Source organism: Phoca vitulina, unplaced genomic scaffold, assembly GCF_004348235.1.
Source record: "Phoca vitulina isolate PV1807 unplaced genomic scaffold, GSC_HSeal_1.0 scaffold5, whole genome shotgun sequence".
In the NCBI taxonomy this organism is placed as follows: Eukaryota; Metazoa; Chordata; class Mammalia; order Carnivora; family Phocidae; genus Phoca; species Phoca vitulina.
In genome coordinates this window covers 13,534,912-13,555,404 of record NW_022589708.1, presented here as the reverse complement: position 1 = coordinate 13,555,404, position 20,493 = coordinate 13,534,912, and the positions used below count along the sequence as shown (strand labels likewise).

Here is a 20,493-nt window from a genome sequence, read left to right as displayed (position 1 = left end):
TAATACAAAGAGGTGGAGACAGGGTCTAAGAATACTCATCCTTTATTACAAGTAAAATTAGATTATAGTGCATATGAAGGAAGCATGGTAATTCCCCAGACTGCCTAAGAGAAAAGAGGGATGAGCAGCAAAAGATATGTGTGGTCTTAATGAAGAGGACTAATCGGGAAAAGTCTCACCGTTCCTTCCTCTTTACACTTATTTCCAGAATTCACCATTTTGAAAGACAGTGGTCACTGGCAAGTGTCTTTCACCATGAATAGCCAACAGTATCATCATCCTCTTTGTCTCCTAGTCTCTTCTTTTTGCCCCACAAGCATCTGAAATTCTGGAGAACTGTAAGCCTCACCTGCATCTCAGAAGCTTGTTTTCAAATGACCTCAGTTTCAGGGCTGGCGTGTCCAGCAACCTTTGACCCCGTCTTCTTTCTGCAACTTCAAGTGCTCTTGGACCTCAGGACAGGAGGCCTGATGCAAGTATCACGCCAGAAAACAAACACAAAACCAAAAACAATGGGACAGTTGACATTGGCCAACCCATGCCTTAGTACGTGGTTCACAAACTGTGCTATGAGTCACCCCGGGGAAGCTGCAGTGAACTCGCAGGGGTTCCGTGAGACATTTTCTATTTCCAGGGAAAACACAGCAGTATCTCAAAATGTGTCAGATGGTGTGCAAATTACTAATTCAAGGTAATTCAGTTTCAGTATGAGACTCATGCTACATTCCTTTCAATGATACCATCTATCTTTGCAAAGTTGGATTTTTAGCAGTGAGGAATATGAAAAGCAAGTACTGCACAAAAATCATTGTGGACCGGTAAATGAAGCGTAGTGGTTCCAGTCTGATTTCAGGCTTTGAGAATTGTATGCAGTGCCCAATAGGCACGCACAATCTATTAATATCTCATTAGGGTTATTTAAGAATGAAATAAAAATACTACTTTTTCTTCCGAACTTTTTCTATTAATTTTTCAAACAGCTACAAAGTTGTTAAATATAAACAGTCAACTAAGTTGTTAGGACCTAATTACTTATTAAATAGAACATTTAGGTATTTCTTTTGGCCTAGGAGCATGGTGAAAAAAATACAGGATGTCAAAAGTGCTACAAAGCAGGAAAGTGTGGAAATCTCTACTTTAGTGATCATGTTTTGACATAATCACTCTTCAGTGAAATCTCGCTAGAATTCTAGAACCTAAGGATGATGATAAAATCAGCAATAGTAATAGTAGTAGCTAAGATATATTAATAATTAATTATGTTCCATGTTTTATGAGGTTTTCTCAGACATCATTTTATTATTTACATGCTTTATGCAATTTATTTCATTCTGTTTTCCTTACCCTAGAAATGTTAGTCCTGATTTTTCCCAGAGTCTTCTGCTCCTGGACCCATGGAGAACATATAGGAACCAGTTGATCTTCCTTGCAATAAATTCAATTGAAAACACTATAACTTTTTTCTGACAATCATAAAACCAAGTTTTCTATTCCCTGCTACATTTTCAACAATTTGCACATTAAAAAAAAAACAAGCAAACAAAGAACTACCAATCTTTTCTAAAGTATGCAAATTTTCTCCAGTAAAAATCCATCAATCAAAATTAATTCAGCACTGCTCCATGCTAGGCACTGTGGAGGATACAAAAAGGTTTTAGTGCATGGTCTCTGCCCTCAAGGAACTTGTGGTAAGGTTTCCACATAAAACAACTAGAGGAAAATAAAGAACAGTATATACTAAAGGACCAAGTAGACACATGTAGGCTAGAAAAGCATACCGGGAGATTATACTGAGAGAGACCGAACTGTCACAGACCAGGCCCATCTGCAGTGGGCCTTTCTGTCTCACTTCTCTCTTGGCTGTAAACAACCTTCTCCTCCTTTTAAGCCCTCTCTTCTGAAAAGTCAACACTTCCATCTGTTCTAGGACACCTACCCTTTTCCACTCAAAGGAAGATTTTGTTTCTATGGAGATCACCTCCATTTTAAACATCATCAGAGATAAGTTTCCTCTTGACCATGAGCTTGCTAACTTTGGTGCATCCAACAAAAGGAGTGATCTCCTAACTGCACTGTGCCTTTTAGCTTTTATATTATTTCCTCTTTCCCTTCTCTAGCCTTTTTTTTTTTAATACGTATGTAGGCTACATCCATTGTCCCTATGCCTTCCGTGCCTTCAGTGTCGATTTTTTTTTTTTTTAGAAAGGAGCACTTGAGTGGGGGTGGGGAGGGCCAGAGGGAGAGGGAGAGAGAGAATCCCAAGCAGGCTCCAGGCCCAGCGCAGAGTCAGACACAGGGCTTGATCTCACAACCCTGAGATCATGACCTGAGCTGAAGCCAAGAGTCAGACGCTTAACTGGCTGAGCCACCCAGGTGCCTGCCCGTTCACTATCAATTTTTTGCTTGAACCCTGCATTTCTCTTTGCCACTGTGTTACTAGTGTTATTTTTAAGTTTATCCATTTAACCATTCAACAACAATTTAGTGTCTGCTATTACATCACCGCATGTTCTAGGTACTGGGGATAAACTGATGACCAAGAAAGACATGGTCACTTCTATCACAGACACTAGTGAGATCATAAGTAAGGAAACTATATTCACAATACACTGTGATAATTGCTATGGTGAATACAATGTCAAGGGGCCAAGGAAGTCATGGTGGTCAGGGAAGGCTTGCTGGAAGAGGTGATATGTACATTGAGTATTGCTGGATGGAAAGATGTCAGATGGGCATAAAAGGAATCAGAGCTATTTCATAAGAAGGAATCCAGGCTGTAAATTAGCAAGAGAATAATCCATTCTAGGGATTAAAACTGGTTTAGTAATACTGGGTATTAAGTAGGAGGGAAGTAAGTTCAAGAGGAGTGGTAAGAGAATATACTCAAGAATTAGGCAAGGAGTTTGTCCTGAAGATAACGGGTGTCACTGAGTGACTATGTAGATAATGACATGATAAGATTTGTGTTTCCATTTGGCTGTGGTATGGCTGTTGTATGAAAAGTGAGGGCCAAGATTGGAAGCAGGGAGGTGAAGAGAAGACAGAAGAGGATGAGGACTTGAACTAGGGACACAGCAGTGAAGATGGGGAGACATCAATGAATTCAAGAGATAGGAATCTATAGGACGTGGGAGTATTTGCATGTTGGCAGTGAGACAGAGGCGGGCATCAAAGATGGTGGCCCCATTCACTAACGTGGGAGACATAAGAGCAATGTGTTCCAATAGAATAAAAAATAAGTTAGGGACAAGGTGAAAATGAGTTATCTCTGGTCCATTCAAGTGATAAATTGGGCATAGAGGTCAAGAGAAAGGGACAGAGTTATAGATCTTGAATTCATCAACCTGGAGGAGATAATTGACAACTTCTGTTGGACAAGTATCTATGGTTTTGATTCCTCTGGCCACCTTCTTTACTTTGACACAGTTCATCACCTTCTTGACACTTTTTCTGTTTGGTTTCTCAACATTCTCCTTTCTATTTAGTATATCATGACTTCAATAAACATTAATTTTCTTTCCAGAGTTTCAAGGCTTCCACAATTGAGTTATAGACAGAAAGAGGAAGAGAAGAGGAAGAAGGGTCAGGGGAGAGGGGGAGGAACGGGAGGCAGATGAGAAAAAGAAAAAGAAAGAAAAGGGGCGCCTGGGTGGCTCAGTTGGTTAAGCGACTGCCTTCGGCTCAGGTCATGATCCTGGAGTCCCTGGATCGAGTCCCGCATCGGGATCCCTGCTCGGCAGGGAGTCTGCTTCTCCCTCTGACCCTCCCCCCTCTCATGTGCTTGCTCTCTCTCATTCTCTCTCTCTCAAATAAATAAATAAAAAATCTTTAAAAAAAAAAAAAAGAAAGAAAAGTCCAGCTTGGATCTGCAGTATGTTGTATTGATCAATTCATTAATTCAAAACACATATTTATTTATTTAGTTAGTTAGTTAGTTAGTTGTATGGTTTTATTAACACAAATATGATATGCACAACAAGCCGTCTATTCATTTTCTTCGTTGCACAGCCTGGCATTGGGATTGGTGACTCTGATTGCCAGCTGGGCTGCTCTTTCCACAATAGCTTTGCGGTTCTTGGAGGAGACATTGTGAGCAATCTCTGCACAGTAAGATTTGTTGCACATCAGCAGCACTTCAAGGTCCTTGACGTTGTGGACTAGGAACTTCCAGAAGCCACTGGGCAACATGTGCTTTGTTTTCTTGTTGCTCCCGTAACCAATGTTGGGCATCAAGATCTGGCCCTTGAATCTTCTGTGCACCCTATTGTCAGTGCCTCTGGGTTTCCGCCAGTTGCGCTTAATTTTGACATAGCGGTCTGACTGGTGCCAGATGAACTTCTTGGTCCTCTTTTTAATGATCTTGGGCTTCACCAGAGGTCTGAGGGCAGCCATGATGCCCAGTAACAGATGGCTGCCACCTCCGCAGGCAGCGCCGAGGAAGAGCCAAAACACATATTTATCATTGCGCATCTCCTGTCACGTGCCAGGCACATACTCAGTTGGATGTTGGAGAGACAGTAGTGGCTTCTGATGCTGGTCAGCTGGCTGAGAAGATAGATCTTAAGTAATTAACCAAATAAACGTATTCCCATGCCCTATAAAAAGTGCTATAAAGTAAACAACATCTATAAAATCTTGCTACTCAAAGAGTAGTCCATGGACCAGAAGTAGCAGCATCACCTGGGAGCTTGTTAGCAATGCAGAATCTCAGTATCCACCCAAGAACTACTGAGATAGAATTTTAACAAGATCCCTGGGGGATCTGCATGCACATTAAATTCAAGAAGCACTGCTCTGGAGTGCACAGGCTGGGAGAGAAAACAACAGGTGGGACGTAAACTCATCGTGGGGTCAGGGAAGGTCTCCCTGAAGAAAAGGCCACTGATTAGGCTAGAGAGGTAGGTCAGGGCTGGATAACATGGGACCTTGTAGACCACGCTGAGAACTTTTATCTTGTTCCCCAGCCCACGCTGCCATAACAGAATGCCCTGTGGACGAGTGGCTTAACCAACAGAAATGTACTTTCTCAGGGTTCTGGAGGCTGGAAGTCTGAAACCAGGGGACAGTATGGTCAGGTTTTGGTAATGGCCTGCTTCCAGGCTTGGAGATGACTGCCTTCTTGCTCTGTCCTCGCTTGGGTGAGAGAGAGAGAAAAGATCTCTCTCCTTGATATCTTTTCTTAGAAGGGCACTAATTCCATCATGAGGGCTCCACCCTCATAACCTGATTATCTCCCAAAGACCTCATCTCCAAATACCACCCCACTGGGGCTTAGGGCTTCAACATAGGAATTTGGAGGAGACACAGCTTAGTCCATAGCAAAGATTTTGGGCAGAGGACTGTAGGTAGAATAATCAGAATTCTACTTTTGAATTCTTATGTTTACTGATATGTAGAGAAGGGACTGAAGGGGTCAAGAAAATATGCAGGAGGCCAGCTAAAAGTCTGTTTTCATAGTCATAGTGAAAGATATGGATAGCTTGGACCAAACCGCATTGGTGGAGACAGGGCGAAGTGAAATATTTCTAAACATCTAGGTGCCGAACCTGACAAGCTTTGATAATGGATTTCATATGGTGTTTGGGGAGAGAGGATCAAGAATGACCACCAGGTTTTTGCTTGTGCAAATTGGATGGATAGGATACCAATTCTTGAGATAGGAATCATGAAATCAGCAAGTTTACTCATGCCATGCTGCTAGATATGACAGAAGTGTAGAAATAAATATAAGAGTGGCACATTGATCACGTGCCAGCCGCTGTATAGATGTTTTAAGTACATTATCTTAATATATCGTGCAAACCTTGCCTTCTGGGGTGGGGAGATCAGCTCATCATTAGGGGGTTAATGGGCTGGTAAAATGAACAGTGCCAGCATGCTTTCAGAGGAGAAGAACATCAGAGAAGACGATGTGAACAGAGAAGCCATAACAGAGGAAAGAGGATGCAAGTTGAGGTCTAAAGGTTGGATGAGATTTTGTTAAGTGAAGCTCTTGGGAGTCAGGTCTAGGGATGGACTGCGGGAGCCAGGTCTCGGAGAAATAAGCGTGACTCCATCAAAAAGTTCACTTGGGAAAACAGGGTAGAAAAAGTTGAGTGGAAAGAGAGAGGCCAGATCATGGAAAATCCTTCAAAGTCTGTAATTTGGATTTTAAAAGAGAAAACTTTGAATATGAAAGGAACATGACTTTACATGACGGGAGAACCCGTCTGGCAACAGGGAATCTTGAACATGGGAAGGCTTGCGTCCCAGAAGCCAACTTACGAGCATTTGTACTATCCAGGTAGCAGGTCAGAGTTCTGAACTAGCCCGGAGGGAAAAAAATCAATGAGATCTAGTTTCATTGGATGAAGGTAGGAGAATGAGTCAAAGATGACTAAAATTTCAGGAATGAAATGAAGGTCATGGTAGTCTCATTGTCTGAATCAGGGAGATGGGGAAGAGGAGATTCGTAGACCTGTGATGATTGTCCATTTGCAGGCAGTATGATATTAAGTATATCGATAGCTAAAAATAATTGTCTACCTGTTTGACCACAGAGATTATTTAAATTTTCAGTAAAAATTATAGTAGGCAAAAGCCTAAAAGTTATATATGATGGATTTACATCGGGATGAAAACTGTCGTAATCCTCATTAGAAGTATAAAATCCAAGGGGGGATAACGCATGATAGTCTATTGAAGACATAGCCTACACATCTTTTGAAACCTTGTGTTTCAAACTGCAGTTAGCAAAATCAAAGGAAACCACTACCGTCCACCTCAACTGTGACATCGTTACCGATGCACTGAGCAGTTGCTCGTAAACAACAGTGCATTGGTTCAACCTTTCAGATGAATGGGGCTTTGTTCCTGCTTTGGTTTAGTCATGGAGGCATGACACTTCATTTTTTAAATTCAAAATGTTGTGTTTCAGTGGAAGGAAAATGTATGCTTTTTGTGTTCTCCAAATGCCATATGGGTTTTGTTTTGTTTTGTTTTGTTTTGTTTTGAGAGCATGCAGGAGTACCGTTGACTGGGGGAAAAAATAAGTGACCCATACCAACCTTTCCGTTTCTCTTTTCCTGCTTTTTCTCGGGGAACTTCAGCACCTCTAGACAACCTTTGGGGAGTGGCACCCAATGATGCCCCTTGGATCGCGTGCCGTATGCATTCCCCTGTGACTATCTTCCTGTAATCACTGCTTCATTAATGACAATATGGACCAATGCACAGTATTTATCAAATGGTACCTGAGGTCCCTTAGGATTAGGGGAAAGGACACCTAATCCTCTCTGGGGTGCCTGCCAACAGGACAAAAGGGTAATGTGTAGCTATCAGTTGTATTGTTCAGAATCCCCTAACTGAAGACCCCAGTGGTTGGAAAAACTTAGATGAAAGCTCTAGGAGCTACAGGAACTAAGCACTGCAGTCACAGCTGTTCTTCAGGGAAACTGCGTGCGAGGGGGTTAAGCACGTTTTGATTTTGAATATGCACTCGGGCTAACACCGTCTCCCCCGCTAAGAGAAATCATCTGTAAAATGCTCTGCAAGGTATCCCCGCCCGTGGTCGACGTGCAGTTCCTTCCCACCCACCCCCCCACCCCCCCGAAAAACAAATCCATGCTTTGTCAGCCGGGAGCATGACTTCAGTTTCCTGTACGACCTGGATCCCTTTGGAATCTGCGGAGTTGGTATTTCCGCAAGTATTTGCAGTGCAGCCCAAGCTTGAGGCTGGCTGTCTTCAAGGGTGTTTTCTCCAGCTACCCCTCTCTCGGCTCTGCCAATTATGTGCCACTTTGTCTTGGTGCTCTGATTGCTTTCTTCTGAGAGGGAAATTCCTCTTTCATCAGTATGGATGCACTGTTTTCACACACGGCCGGCGCTGTGTTGCTGTGTCCGTCACCCTATGAGGGCCGGGCTCCGACGAGCAGGGCTGACGAGCTGGCCGGCGATTGGCCGCCCGCCCCGCCGCGGGGAGGGGTTTGTCGGGAGGAAGGGCTGCAGCTTTACAGCAACAGAGTTTAGACTGTCTTTGCTTCATCATCTGAAGGCAAAATTTTCCAGCTACGGCAGACGGCTCTCAGAGTACAATACGCAGGGAATGAGGACTATTTACATGGAAATTTCTTCCTCATGATGCCGCGGAGAAGCCTCCTCGGCCGCCCGATTCTGCCAGATGTTCCCGGGGTTACTGTAAACGGGAAGAAGAGGCAGAGCTAAACAAGGTAAGAGAATCATCCCCCCCTTCCCTTTTTTTTTTTTTTTTTTTTTTTGAATGTTTAAAGAGTTTGCTGCAGTATGCTGCATTCCATGTGTGTTGCTTCGGGAAGCCAGGGAAACCGGATTCCACTAATTCAAATGTAATACTTGCAGGGGACCCTGGAGTTTTACGTAACATTCTGATTTGAGGGAAAGACATGGCAAAGCTTGAATCGATGCCGCCTGTCTGGGGTGAGGCATAAAACGAGTTTTTATTCCAAGAACAGATCTATTTATTTCTTCAACAGAAACCATTTGAATTCTTGGGAGCGTTCTTATTTTCTCGGTGGAGAGCGTTCTCACACTGCCATCGTTAACTCCCGAATAAATAAAGTTTACATTGATCCTATTATTTGAAAAACGGGCTTGTAATTAAGAAGAAAAAGAAAACTTCGCAGTGAATCATCATCGGTGGAACGTTTAGCTAAAAAAATATATATATACATATACATATACATATATGTATATATATATATACATGTCTGTTTATTAGAAATTAGAGACCTGCCTCATTCTGTAATGCCAGGGCGTTGAGTTTCAAAAGCACATTTTTAACAAGCTAGCAAGAGGTAGCTTTCTGACAAGTTTTCGATACTGTAGTTCAATGTTTACATTTCTTTTTCTGGCATGTCTGAGCCTTTGTTTCCAGCTTAAAAGTGGAACCATTATATTCAAAAGTAAAGCTGGGTTAATAATGCTTACTGCAATTATCTGATCTTTATGCATTTTTAATGAGAACACACAGCCAGCAGAATAATTTAATGAGGGCAGGCTAGCTTTTAAAGCTGTGTCTCACTATGCCGAACCATATCAACTTTCTTGCCGAGAAGCAGCAGGGAGAAATGATGGAGATTTATTTTTAACACACTTGGCCCAAGAGAAGGAAATGATATATTTGTTAAAGAATTCTTTCTGCCCTTTTCCGTTTTAAATTTCTGCCAGGCATGAGGAAACTGTGCTTTTTTGTTAGGCCTCGGAAGCATGTGTTTACAATAAATGTGTAACATTTTTAGAATAGTTAGCAAGCACTGAAGCGAAGGAAAAAAATCTGACTTGCCTAACCACTACCACCGTGAATGTTCTTCAAGAAACATCGCTGTCCTTTTAAAAGACAAAGGTTAAGTGGAAAGATATTTGTTAATTTGTTAATACGTGAATTTGGGGGCTAATAAAGTAAAAAAAAGAGAGAGAGAGAGAGAGAGGAGGGCATGCTTCTAATCTTTCAATAAGATGAAGTTTCTCCAGCTACCCTGCCTGTTTTGTGAGGGGCTGTTCAAATATTCATTTAAAGAAGGGCAGTGCCACGTAGATTCTTCTAGACCCACTGTTTTTACTTTCAAGGAGAAGTGCAGGACACTAGCCCAGAACTTCTGACGTCATCCCCCAACTATTTCTGCTGTGTGTTCTTTTATTCAGGCTCATGGAGAGGAATATTGCTTTATGTCCTGGCCAGGAACATTCTGACTCTCTCTTGGCAGGTCTTGAGTTATGTCTTCACAGCGTAGCCCGGCCTTTCTAAACCCCCAACCAGTCTCCAGCATAACTAGGGCATCTTCTCCTACCTGCCTCTCCTCGGGCGGGTCTGAGCAGGTTCTCTGCAGGGTTCTGGCTGCGCAGGCCGAAAACGGCGGGGAGCGGAGCATGGCTTTGCTTCTGGCCCCACTTCCCCTCGGCACAGCCCAGTACCGCCACCTGGGTGGACAGTGCCTGTGGCCTCATTCCCAGTTCCCCTAGAGCCACTATTGAGGACCACGGTTATGCCACCAACTCTGGCTGGTTGTGATGGTGGGAACAGCTGCTTTTATAGAAAGAGCACGATGTCCCAGGGCAGATGGGCTGAAGGGAGGGAAGGCCAATCCTGCGGGTTGTTAATCCATGTCACAGGTGGTAACCTTGGTCACAGAGCTCAGGGGAAGGTTAGTTTCTTAACACAGAGCCTTTTAAGAGAGAATTTCCATCAGAACAGATGGGAGTTTTCGGGAGTTCCTGGTTCTAGTTGACATTCCCTTTCATGCTGCTTGTGTAGCCTTAATAAGCAAGCACCCACCTCAGTTTCTCTTTCTCTTAATAGAACTGAGTAATACTTGCTACACTTTCTCTCATAATTCTAGCATTTTGAGAGGCCTTGACCTTGTACCAAAAAAAAAAAAAAAAAAAAGTCATTTGTCTCTTGCTACAATGAGCTATTTAAAGTACAAAGGATAAAACCTCTGTATTAATGAAACTGTTGGCAAATGCCGTAGGGTATTAAGATAGTCATATTTCCAGAACCCTTCACTCTACTTCATGCTCATGTCCATTTTCTAGGGATATTTAACCTTAGACCAACAAACTAAATTTCCAAGGAAATCAGAGCGTTGGTGTTTGCATTTTCTCCATCGATCTGGTCTAATATACTAGAAACTGTGCCAACCAGACTATTTCAGACGTAGACCTTGTAGTGCCCAAAGCATTTCGTGCTATTTTTGCCTTGACTTTGCATTAAATTTGTGAAAGTGGAATGAATAAGACAGAAAATAAGAGGAAAGGAGGAAAATATGCTTGCAAAATATACTGGTTATGTAGCTTTACTGGTTAACAGCCTGCCTCCTCTCTGCTAGTTGTTTTAATTTGCTGTTGCTATGGTGAAAACAAATCAATATCACATGGCTACCAGCCAGTCCCGCGCTCAGGGAGCGCCATCGAAATTCAAGATCAGGTACTCAAGATTCCGAGCAAAAATTGGGAGAAGAGCATTTAGATTCGAGTTGAAGAGAATTCCTGACGGTAGACGGACTAGGCTCAGTCTCACACGCATTTTCTCTCCCTTCCGTCCTGCACTTTCTTACCGATAACAAGAGAAGATGGAGAGAAAGGCATAGTGATTTGTTTACATTTTCCGAAATGACAAAACATATCATCAGCATAGAAGTAGGTTGGTAACATTGCAAGGGGATTCTGATTAATGAAAGGGGCATGTGGGGCTTGTTGGTTGTTGAAGACATAGTTTGGGGGCCTTTAATGTCCAGGTAGAGCTGCACCTGAGAGCTGACAGGGTCAGAAACATTTTCGGCTGTCGTGTTAGGCAGAGAAATCTGGCAGCTCTAGGGAGCAGGTGGGCAGTGGAGGTGAGGGGCATGGCAGAAGGGCGGGGAGTGTAAACCATCAATGCCAGCCAGGAGCAAAGTCAAGGGGAAGCCATAGGTCCAGGGTCTGGGCCAGGTGAGCACGGAACCCCAGGGGCCAAGCAGAACAGGGTAAAGCACTTAGCTCTTTTCACGAAGTCTGCCCGGAGTCCTAGCAAGGAAAGAGAGGAAGGGGCTGCGAAGAGAAGCGAGGGGGTCATGCACACAGGCATACTTTCTGGAATGGTCAGCTGAATCGGATGGGCAGAGATGTGCCTGGCTGTGGGGAGCCGGGAACTTGATATTTCACGCTTCGGTTTCTCTTGGAAGAACGAGGCAGAAAGACTTAGCTGGGCTTTGTAAATTAGTTACAATACTGTGTTTCTCTCTCTCTTTTTTAATTTTACTCAGCTCTGTTGTTTCTTATGTTTTGTTTTTTAATGTGTACAAACTGTGAGTTGCAGCCGTGGTAATATTCATAGTAAGGAGTCCGAGATGGCGTCATGGTTAAGTGTGCATCAGACCTGTGTCTCCAACAGCTCTGCATTGTTTAGCTGGGGCAAGTCCCCCCTCTGTTGCTGAGAGTGAAAACAGGTGTGAAAGGTAGAGCCCTAGGGTTTCTTTTGTGAACCTGAGCCCCAGGCCCGTGGACAGAGTTTCAGCTGGCCTCCTCCCCTCGACATGGCAGAAATGTTTGGTAATAAAAGTGGACCCACCGACTTACCTTAGTGCTCTGACAAAGAATGCGTTGTCTAGGAGATGCGAGGTCAGTATATTCCATCAATCAGTCAACAAGTGTTTATTAAACACCTCTTGGGTTCTCTGGCTTTTGCTCTTTGGTTAGAACGAGTCAATTCCCTAATACCTGACTTAGTGTACGTGCAAAATAAAAGGCAGGAAGAAATGATGCAAAATTGTAAGTTTTAAAGACTTTAATAATAAATTTACTGGCTAATGTTAATTTCACATTAACTACCAGGCATTTATTGTAGGTTTCAGACAGTTCTTAGTGTTGGGGGGGAGAATAAAGGAAGGAATTTTGAGTTTTAAATGTCTGCATATACTTTCTTCACCTCTATTCCATTTCTCGGCATAAACGCTGTTTAAATAACATACAGAGATGTAAGAGGAACAGCAGACATAGGAGAATGCTCTGAAAAATCCCAAATATGAGTCTGCTGAGAGCAATCACGCAGTCTCCACCGGCCGAGATTCAGTGCCGAAGTGACTGGGGGAACATGGATGTGTCATCTAAAAAGCCTCCAAAAGTCACCAAAAGGAAATCCTAGACCTTCTCCCACACTCCCAAGCCTCAGGGTACCTGGGGAGCTCCTGATGCAATTATCTGGCCATTCCCAATCCCAGCAAGGAAACCTGATTCCAGACCCTGGAGGGTTAAACTCCGCCCCCCCCCCCCACCTTTTTTCCCCTTAAAAACAGTTACGTTAAAAAAATATATATTTCCCCTTTTAAACACGAAGTTTTTGCTTTGTTTTGTTTTGTTTTGTTTTGTTACCCTAACATCTCTGTGTATTTTCTGGGTGTAGACAAGCTCCAAGGTTAGGGACCCAGTTTGGGGGAGAGCTGAGAGGGCAGACCGAGGACGTAAACGAGCCTCAAGAAGTCTTTTTAGTTATGAGTCTTGGCAGGCAGATGGGCAGTGCTAAGGTTTATGAGCATCAATGCAAGCTGACTGCTCTAAGAGCTTTGGGGGTGGTGAGCCCCCCTCAGAGGACAGAGGGAGGAGGCAGGAAACACCCAGCGAGGCAGGTCCTGGGCCTTAAGCATTTGCAATCCACAATCGCCGGGGAACAAGATACTTACAAACAAGGTAAGAATAGGTCAGCACACAAATGTCTTCAGAAGGATAATTAACATATGTATAGTTTCTTACACTTCACAAAGGGCTTTCACAGACATTATCTCAATTAACAGTTCAAAAAGAGGGTTTAAAAACCAGGAGCCTAAAATTAGAGCACTAGGTAAAACTCCTGGAAGAGATGAGTTATAACCTGGATTTTAAAAAAGTATTTATTTTGTCTGTGGTTAGTTGACATGAATTTTGAAGAGCAGCAAAAACTTCTGAGTGTCCCTGGTACGTGTATGCATGCCACTCTCTCCTGTCCCCACAACTTTCTTGGACAACCCCTTATAACTAGTACTGGAGGCAGCCTAGTTGCCAAGGCAGAGCAAGAAGAGAGGTTGATTGGCTTTGCTTTCTCAGCTCTGACTGCTCCGAAGGCAACAGGGGACAGAACCTCTAGGCTTCATGCCCCGACCCAGCCACACAGCGGCAAGGTGAGTTTGGCTATGGATGGCAGGCAGGTGCTTCTAGAACATAAAATTCATTAATGGTTGCAAATGGCTTGCAGACCTGGGAAAAACCAAAGTCAAGAATGAAACCAAAATTCAAAGTATTCCATTTGCCCATGAGACCTCCCATGCCTGTAGGAGGTCAGTTATTTTTAGAAATCTCAGATATACCTGATATCGTTTACATTATGATGCAAAAATGCTGGGTGTGATAATAATAGCAACGTCTTACATGTATAAACCATTTCAGTTTTTATCATCTCTTTAATGGTCACAAAATCCCCTTTTTGTTCCCATTTTATGAGTTAAACAGAAACTGAACTTGAGTGAGATGAAGCAATGTTTTCCGTAGCCAAAAAACAGAAAAGTTAGTCCTCAAAACTATGGGAATCTGTGCACATGATATTCAGTGAGATAAAGCAGTCTTTAAATGAAATCACCCTGCAGTCTGACAAGGAGTTTTCTTGTAACAGATGTTGCATAGTGCATAGAGCCCAACCCAAGCAATTTTGGAAAGACAGTAATGTTTTTAATTAAGATATTGAATTGTTTTAAAAATCTATAAATTTCTGGCATCCTGGATGCAAGCTTCAATTAATCAACTAAGAAGTATTGGTGAAGCATCTATCAGTGATTTACTATTTGTAATTTTAAATGCTCTGGTAGTTTGGGAAGGTAGAACTCTGTTTGGGCTGGAGTAGTAGATAACTTTATTAGAGGAAGAGATGCTTACTATATCTCTGGATGGATATATTTTGTGCAGATCAGTGGTTCTGAAGTGGAATGTCTATACCCCAAGCCTAGGTAGGGCAAGATTATTCACCAGGTGAGGAGTAGCTGAACTTGCATCTTATACATTATTTAGCTCATCCTTTTAAAATGTCAATTTTCATATGTTTGATAATGTATGTGACATATTAATATTGTTATGCAAGTATAACATTTATAACTAAGTAACAACCTTATGATAGTTGTTCCTGCTCCAAAGTATTTTTCTGATGGGGGGATATGTTCAACAAAGTTTGGAGAGGACAGTAGTCAAAATCAGAGAAGGGAAGGTCATCTCCAGAGGGAGGAACAGCATGACGTGATGTAGGGGCCAGTGTGGAAACTTGTCTTTGGAGAACAGGGATGACATGTTGGGGAGCAGTGGTCAATAGGATTAGTGGGGAAGTCAGTATACGGAAGACCCGAAGAGCTATGAGGAGGAATTTGATTTTGTTACCTATAACATCACATCTAATGCTTTAAAAGTGTTCAATTAGGACTTGTAAGATAGAGTTAGAGGTTTGAAAATTTGTAACAAGTGATGCCACTGGCAAAAAAAAAAAAGGGCAGTGTTCTAGGTATGATGTAGGAAAGAGTTGGATTAGACCAGCAGTGTGAGGATAGAGAAAGGGCAAATCCAAAAGGTGTCTTGAAGGGAAAGTAAGAGAAGCTAGTGAGAGCTTAGAAGAGCCAAAATGACACTGGTGTTTCTATCAGGAGAAATATCAGTGGAACCCTAACAGAAAATCGAGATGGATGGGAAAAGGGACCAAACAATAGGAATGAGGTGGAGGAAAGGAAGGAGATGATGAATTTTGAGCTCTGGTCATGGTGCTTTAGCTAATGACGGGTCATCCAAGTGGGCTCTCCCACAGACATTTGACAGTGTGGGAATGGAGAACAGCTTAGATGCGAGGTTTCAGATGTAAATTGAGACAAACCTATGTTGAAATCATAATTGAGGCCATGGATGCTCGTAACCTTCAGGAGACAGGCAGATGACCAAGGATGAGCCATGGGGGAGGACTGGCAGAGGCCTAGAAGAGAGTAAGAGTTAGCAAAGGATCAAGAAAATAAATACCCACAAGGGAGCAAAATTGCCAGCCAAAAAAAAATAGTACTAAGACTCTTAAGCACCATACCGCAGTCTCCTTGCTTCCATGGATGACAGAGCAGCCTCCCACACTGTATTATCCTACTGCACATAGTTTACCCTCTCTGGCCCTTTGAAGGCAAATATTGGTTCACTGTAACGCTGAGAGTCACAGAATATTGGATGGAGGGGGAGCCTGGGTGGCTCAGTGAGTTAAGCGTCCAACTTTTGGTTTCAGCTCAGGTCATGATCTCAGAGTCATGGGATGAAGCTCTGCATTGGGCTCTGCACTCAGTGTGGAGTCTGCGTGTTCCTTTCCCTCTGTTCCTCCTCCTCCTCTCCTCTCTCTCTCTCTCTCAAATAAATAAATAAAATCTTTTTTAAAAAGAATACTGAATTGATAAGGAGATCCTCATAGCTGTGTTTTTCATATATACAGTTGACTTTTAAAAAAGTAGGTTTTCGGTAATAACCACAAGAAAACACTTGAAGCCAGCAGTTATCAACTCCAACATCTGTATCTTGAAATACACATTTTGGGGTGGTGGTATTGGTTAGGATGGGAATTCCAGAGAGATTGGAGATTTCCCTGGACACTGGTCATCCTATTCTCACAGACCCAGAGGTCCATTTATTCTTGAATCTAGCAGGTCTCTGCTGAACCCAGCCATAAGGACTGCTCAAGAAAATGAGAAAGCATTCAAAGTAGGCAAATGGTGGTTGTCCTCATACCAGATACCTAGAGTGTGTACACCGCAGAATGCCTCTCAAATTTCCGTGTGCAGAGGGCATCACCTGGGGATCTTATTAAAAATGTACATTCTGTTTGGGTAGATTTGGAATGGGGCCTGAGATCGTGCATTTCTAACAAGCTCCCAGATGATGCTAGCATCAGTGTAGATGGTGGCAAGCCATTGGGTCTGGCATGGTTTTAAAGGAGGGCTCCACAGGGCTGGGGGCCAGGACCTGCCTCCTCAGCACAGTAAGCCTTTCCAGGATGCTCAGGTTCCGAGTAGGGTGAGCCTTATCTCTGACTTATCCCTTGAGCCTTGCCCCAAAGCTTCTGTGGTCAAGGGCGAAAGGCAGGGACTTGCACGGTTTCCAGCAGGTTCTGTGGCTGTGGGCTGCAGGTCTGTGGATGTCTCCCTGTGCTCGTGATGGCTGTCTTCTCTGTGGACAGGGACTCTTAACCAATTCCCCAAGAGATTTCCTCACCAGTCTCCAGGGAAGGCTAGTGAGTTTGTTTACCCGTCTCTGTTCCAGAGATACTTTTCTCCTATGAAATCTGTCTTCGAAATCAGCCTTAGACTCTGTTTCCTCTGGACAGTGGTCGGAAGGGGGACCTGGGAGTCTGACATAGCTACTCCAGTCCTCATGCCCTCGGTGGATTAGCTCAGGGAACTCTGACAAACTCATCATCACCCTTAATGGTGCAGATAATGCCATTCTCTCGTCATGCTCTCCAAAGAATACGAAGAGTAGAGAGGAAGGGTTGTTATATGCAGTTAAAGTTTCAAATGCTAGTTTTAACATTTTGCAATAGCAATGAAGACAATTTTAGAAATGCTACTGTCTAATGTGGTGGCTTAAGTGAAATGGCCAGGCCTGACTGTGGACAGTTTTATATGTTGCTACAAGTCTTACACCTGGTTTTGTGTCCATCTGTCTCCCCTTGCTTGAGTCCTTCGTTTTCCGGTCTGTCCCACATGTGGCTCCACTTTCCTGGCCCAGGAGTGGAGCTAAACTGATTTTGAGGAAGTCTTCCCTGCCCAGATGCCCACTTACTTCACACACAGATGGCCAGTGTTTTTATGCATTTTTAATTTACCAATAACCTTTTAAGAATGAAAGGAAACACGTGTCTATTGAGTTTATTGAGTGCCTACTGTATGCCAAGCCCTCTGCTGAGAGCTTCATGTACATGGACTCAGTTAAGCCTCTTTATGAAGAACAGAAAGTCCAGGGAGGCTGAGTTACTCGCTGGGGTCAGCGAAACCCGTTGGTGGTCTCCAAACACCCAGGCCTTTTCCCAAGGTGCTTCCTTGGGGCTTTGCTTTAGAGAAACTTCTCGTGCATCTGCACATACTGCTGGCCCAACTCCCTCAACAGTGAGGCAGAACACAAACAAGCAATTGCTGGTGTAACCGTGCAGGCTTGAGCTCAGTTTTAGCCAGGAGCTGCTCCTCACAAAGGGACTGGATCCATCACCAGGGATGGCTAGAGCTTTCTCTCCATTATTTATTGTCATTAGTTGGCCTTTTCTTGAATCTCATGTGCGTGTGTGTGTGTGTGTGTGTGTGTGTAAGAAGCTTAAAGGCCTAAAGATGTCAACTTATAGACACCATATGTAAGAGCCCATTATTGGCTGTGAGGCCTGTGAGGAGGCGAGATGTGTTGTGCTGTGGCCGAGTCTCGAGGCCCGGGGTGGCCGTCTCCTGCCCCCGCTCAGCCTGCTCCTGAGCTAGCCCACCGTCTCCTCTCTCTTGCTCTGCTCTCTGCCGAGGCTGTCCCTGGCATCCGTTCTACAGGGCACACATAGATGCCAGCTGTTTCTGGGGTTCCCTTCACACCTGGCTCTGAGCTGGTAGAAGGGTCTATTTATTTGCCCCCTTAGGAAGCCCATCATTCTAGCCCTAAAGTATCAGCTTCCTGGCAGCCACCACAAAGACCATCCCCTCAGGAAACAAAACAAACCCTATCTCTAGTTTCCCTGTTTCTTTTCTTTAAAGTTCCCTGGTGCAACTAGGCTGCAATTAAGAGTCAGGATCAAAGGGACTAGCTGCCTCTGGGGCTGCAGGGACCCACGGAGAGCTTCGGTCTCCTTAACTCCTTACTCCCCGTGACCTGCTGCTCACCTGCTCCTTGGTTCTCTGGTGCTCAGGGGGTGGGAGGGTGGGGGCTTGGGGAGACGCGTCAGGGCCCGCGGAGGGGCCCCTCACACACTCGAGGGTCTAACAGCCTCTCCTCCAGAGAGCTACCCATCTGACAAAACCCATAAGCCTAAGATGCAAATTGGGGGGAGTCCCAAATTGGGAGGAATTGGAGGGATTATCTAGCACAGTTCATGTCTACCTTCTACCACAGCCGTGGCAAGCAGGTTCTCAGAGCGGCTTTTCCCCTCTGTTAACTGGACAGTCACTACCTCAGAATGCTTACAGACCATAACATTTTATTGTAAAATTCATCCTTGTGCTGAAATGAAATGTGACTCCGGTGACTTTCACTCCCCAGCCCTCGTTTGGGCCTTCAGAGTGACCCAAATGCCTCTTCACAAATTAACAGATAGCAGTCAAGCTTCCTCTGATAGGAGCAGTTGACAACTCCCTTATTTAGGCTATAATACCTTTATTTATGCAACTTAAGACACTCTTTTGAGTTTCTCTTGTGGACCCAAAACTCTATCCTACTTGAACCTTGAACCAGCGGTGATCGAGGGAGGGGTGGGGCACTGCGCTCCCTGAGCTCTGTTAGCACAGCGTGGAAGAACTGAGGGGTGGAGGTGAACTTAGGAGGGACAGACATCTTCCCCAGTGATGTGGAATGCTTTAAAATTATCTTCAATCCCAACAATAGGCCGTAGACACCTTTGGAAATACCTGGCAAGTTGTTAGACATTGACTTGCAAAACCCATAGGATGATTGATAGATTTAGGTGGATATATATGTACATAGGTAGAAATAGAGATTAATAACAGATATAGATACGTAGATACAGATTTAGATTAATATAAGTAGAGATTAATACTTATATATCCAGATAGAGATATTTAGATTATATATTATGTATTTAGATTGATACACACACACACACACGCAGATCTATACATTAATATACATACACACAGCAACAGATATAGGTTGGTATATATACAGATACAGATAGAGAATCCACACAATTTGAATACCACACTAGAGCAGTTTTCAGAGGTCAAATACATGTTTTGGGTGCTCTTTTGTTGTTTTTTTTGTTTGTTTGTTTCTGTTTTCGGCTCCACAAAATGGTGATCACTTTAGCTGTGGCTCCCAGTCCTCCCTGGTTCCTCTGTGGCTCTCAACACAGTCCTCAGCAGCTCGAAGACACGCTCCGCCATCAGTAGATGCCAAGGTCACCAAAGGAACTAATTAATCCCAGCTCCAGTCAACAGTGATCTGCACGAACCTGTCCTCCTTCCTCAGAGAGGGAGAAACCAGGAAGGATTTTCTCCCTCAGTTCCGCCCAGGGCCCCTACTCAGGGCCACCCTGAGCAAACAAAGGAAGGGCTGGTCAACTATTTCCCGACTAGCTGGCCAGGTTTTCATCTAGAGAAAGCCTGTTCAAAGGCTCTCAAACTCCAGAGACAAGTCTGCCAGTTTTTTCTTAGGAAAATCTCTAGGTTGAAATTTAACCTAAAGATCCCCAGGCCTCCTCTCTGCCTTTTTTTTTTTTCTCTTTACTACTAGTTTTACTAATGTCCATAAACCCAGCCAGCACTCTCTTCCAAGCTGAAAATTTGCCTTTTTAATTAAAACTACAAATTTCCTAGCTGACCACGAGGGAGCATAAATTCCCCCCCCCCCCGGGGTAAAATTTATGTTGTATAACCCAGACCATGATAAATAATTGATCAGAAAAAATAATTGAGAGGAGGGGTTATTTTTGGAAACATTGACAGCCAGGAACCCAGGATGGGAAGTTGGAGAATGTTGCTGTTTAAAACATTGTGGAAACCAGAGTGAATATCAGTCTCCTTAGCCAGATACATGTCGGGTCTTGAGTTAATGGTTCTGTGCCTGTGTTTTTATTTGATGTTCTGATCTCTTCCTTCCAGCCTGAACGATTAGTGCAGAGAGTCACGGGAAGCAGCAACATGGGGCTGTGTGCTTTGTCAACAGTACGGAGTCCCTGTCTTAGATCTGGTCAGTGCAGTTCTGTGTGAGCCTGTGGCCCTCTGTGGCTCCCCCCGCGGGCCCTCCCCCCCCCCCCCCCCCCCCCCC

The 20,493-nt window shown here is 43.8% G+C and overlaps 2 protein-coding genes across 9 annotated transcripts in view; one reads left to right on the top strand and one right to left on the bottom strand.

The window, feature by feature from the left end:
* Positions 1–3,984: 3,984 nt before the first annotated feature.
* Positions 3,985–4,395, bottom strand: LOC116631277 (60S ribosomal protein L32-like). Its single transcript, XM_032402463.1, has one exon. It carries the CDS (start codon positions 4,390–4,392, stop codon positions 3,985–3,987), a length of 408 nt encoding a protein of 135 aa, XP_032258354.1. The 5' UTR covers positions 4,393–4,395.
* A 3,559-nt stretch (positions 4,396–7,954) lies between these two features.
* MBNL2 (muscleblind like splicing regulator 2) overlaps positions 7,955–20,493 on the top strand; it is a 155,367-nt gene continuing 142,828 nt past the window's right edge. For 4 of the 8 annotated variants that reach the window (XM_032402736.1, XM_032402734.1, XM_032402731.1 and 1 more), the window contains exon 1: positions 7,956–8,207. The gene's annotated coding sequence lies outside the window, so the exon portion shown is untranslated. Of the gene's footprint in view, positions 8,208–20,493 lie in introns of all 8 variants that reach the window. The other 4 variants (XM_032402733.1, XM_032402730.1, XM_032402735.1 and 1 more) reach the window with 2 other exon arrangements.

Coding starts and splice junctions, on each gene's coding strand:
- LOC116631277 (XM_032402463.1), bottom strand. CDS start 4,392: ATGGCTGCCCTCAGACCTCTGGTGAAGCCCAAGATCATTAAAAAGAGG.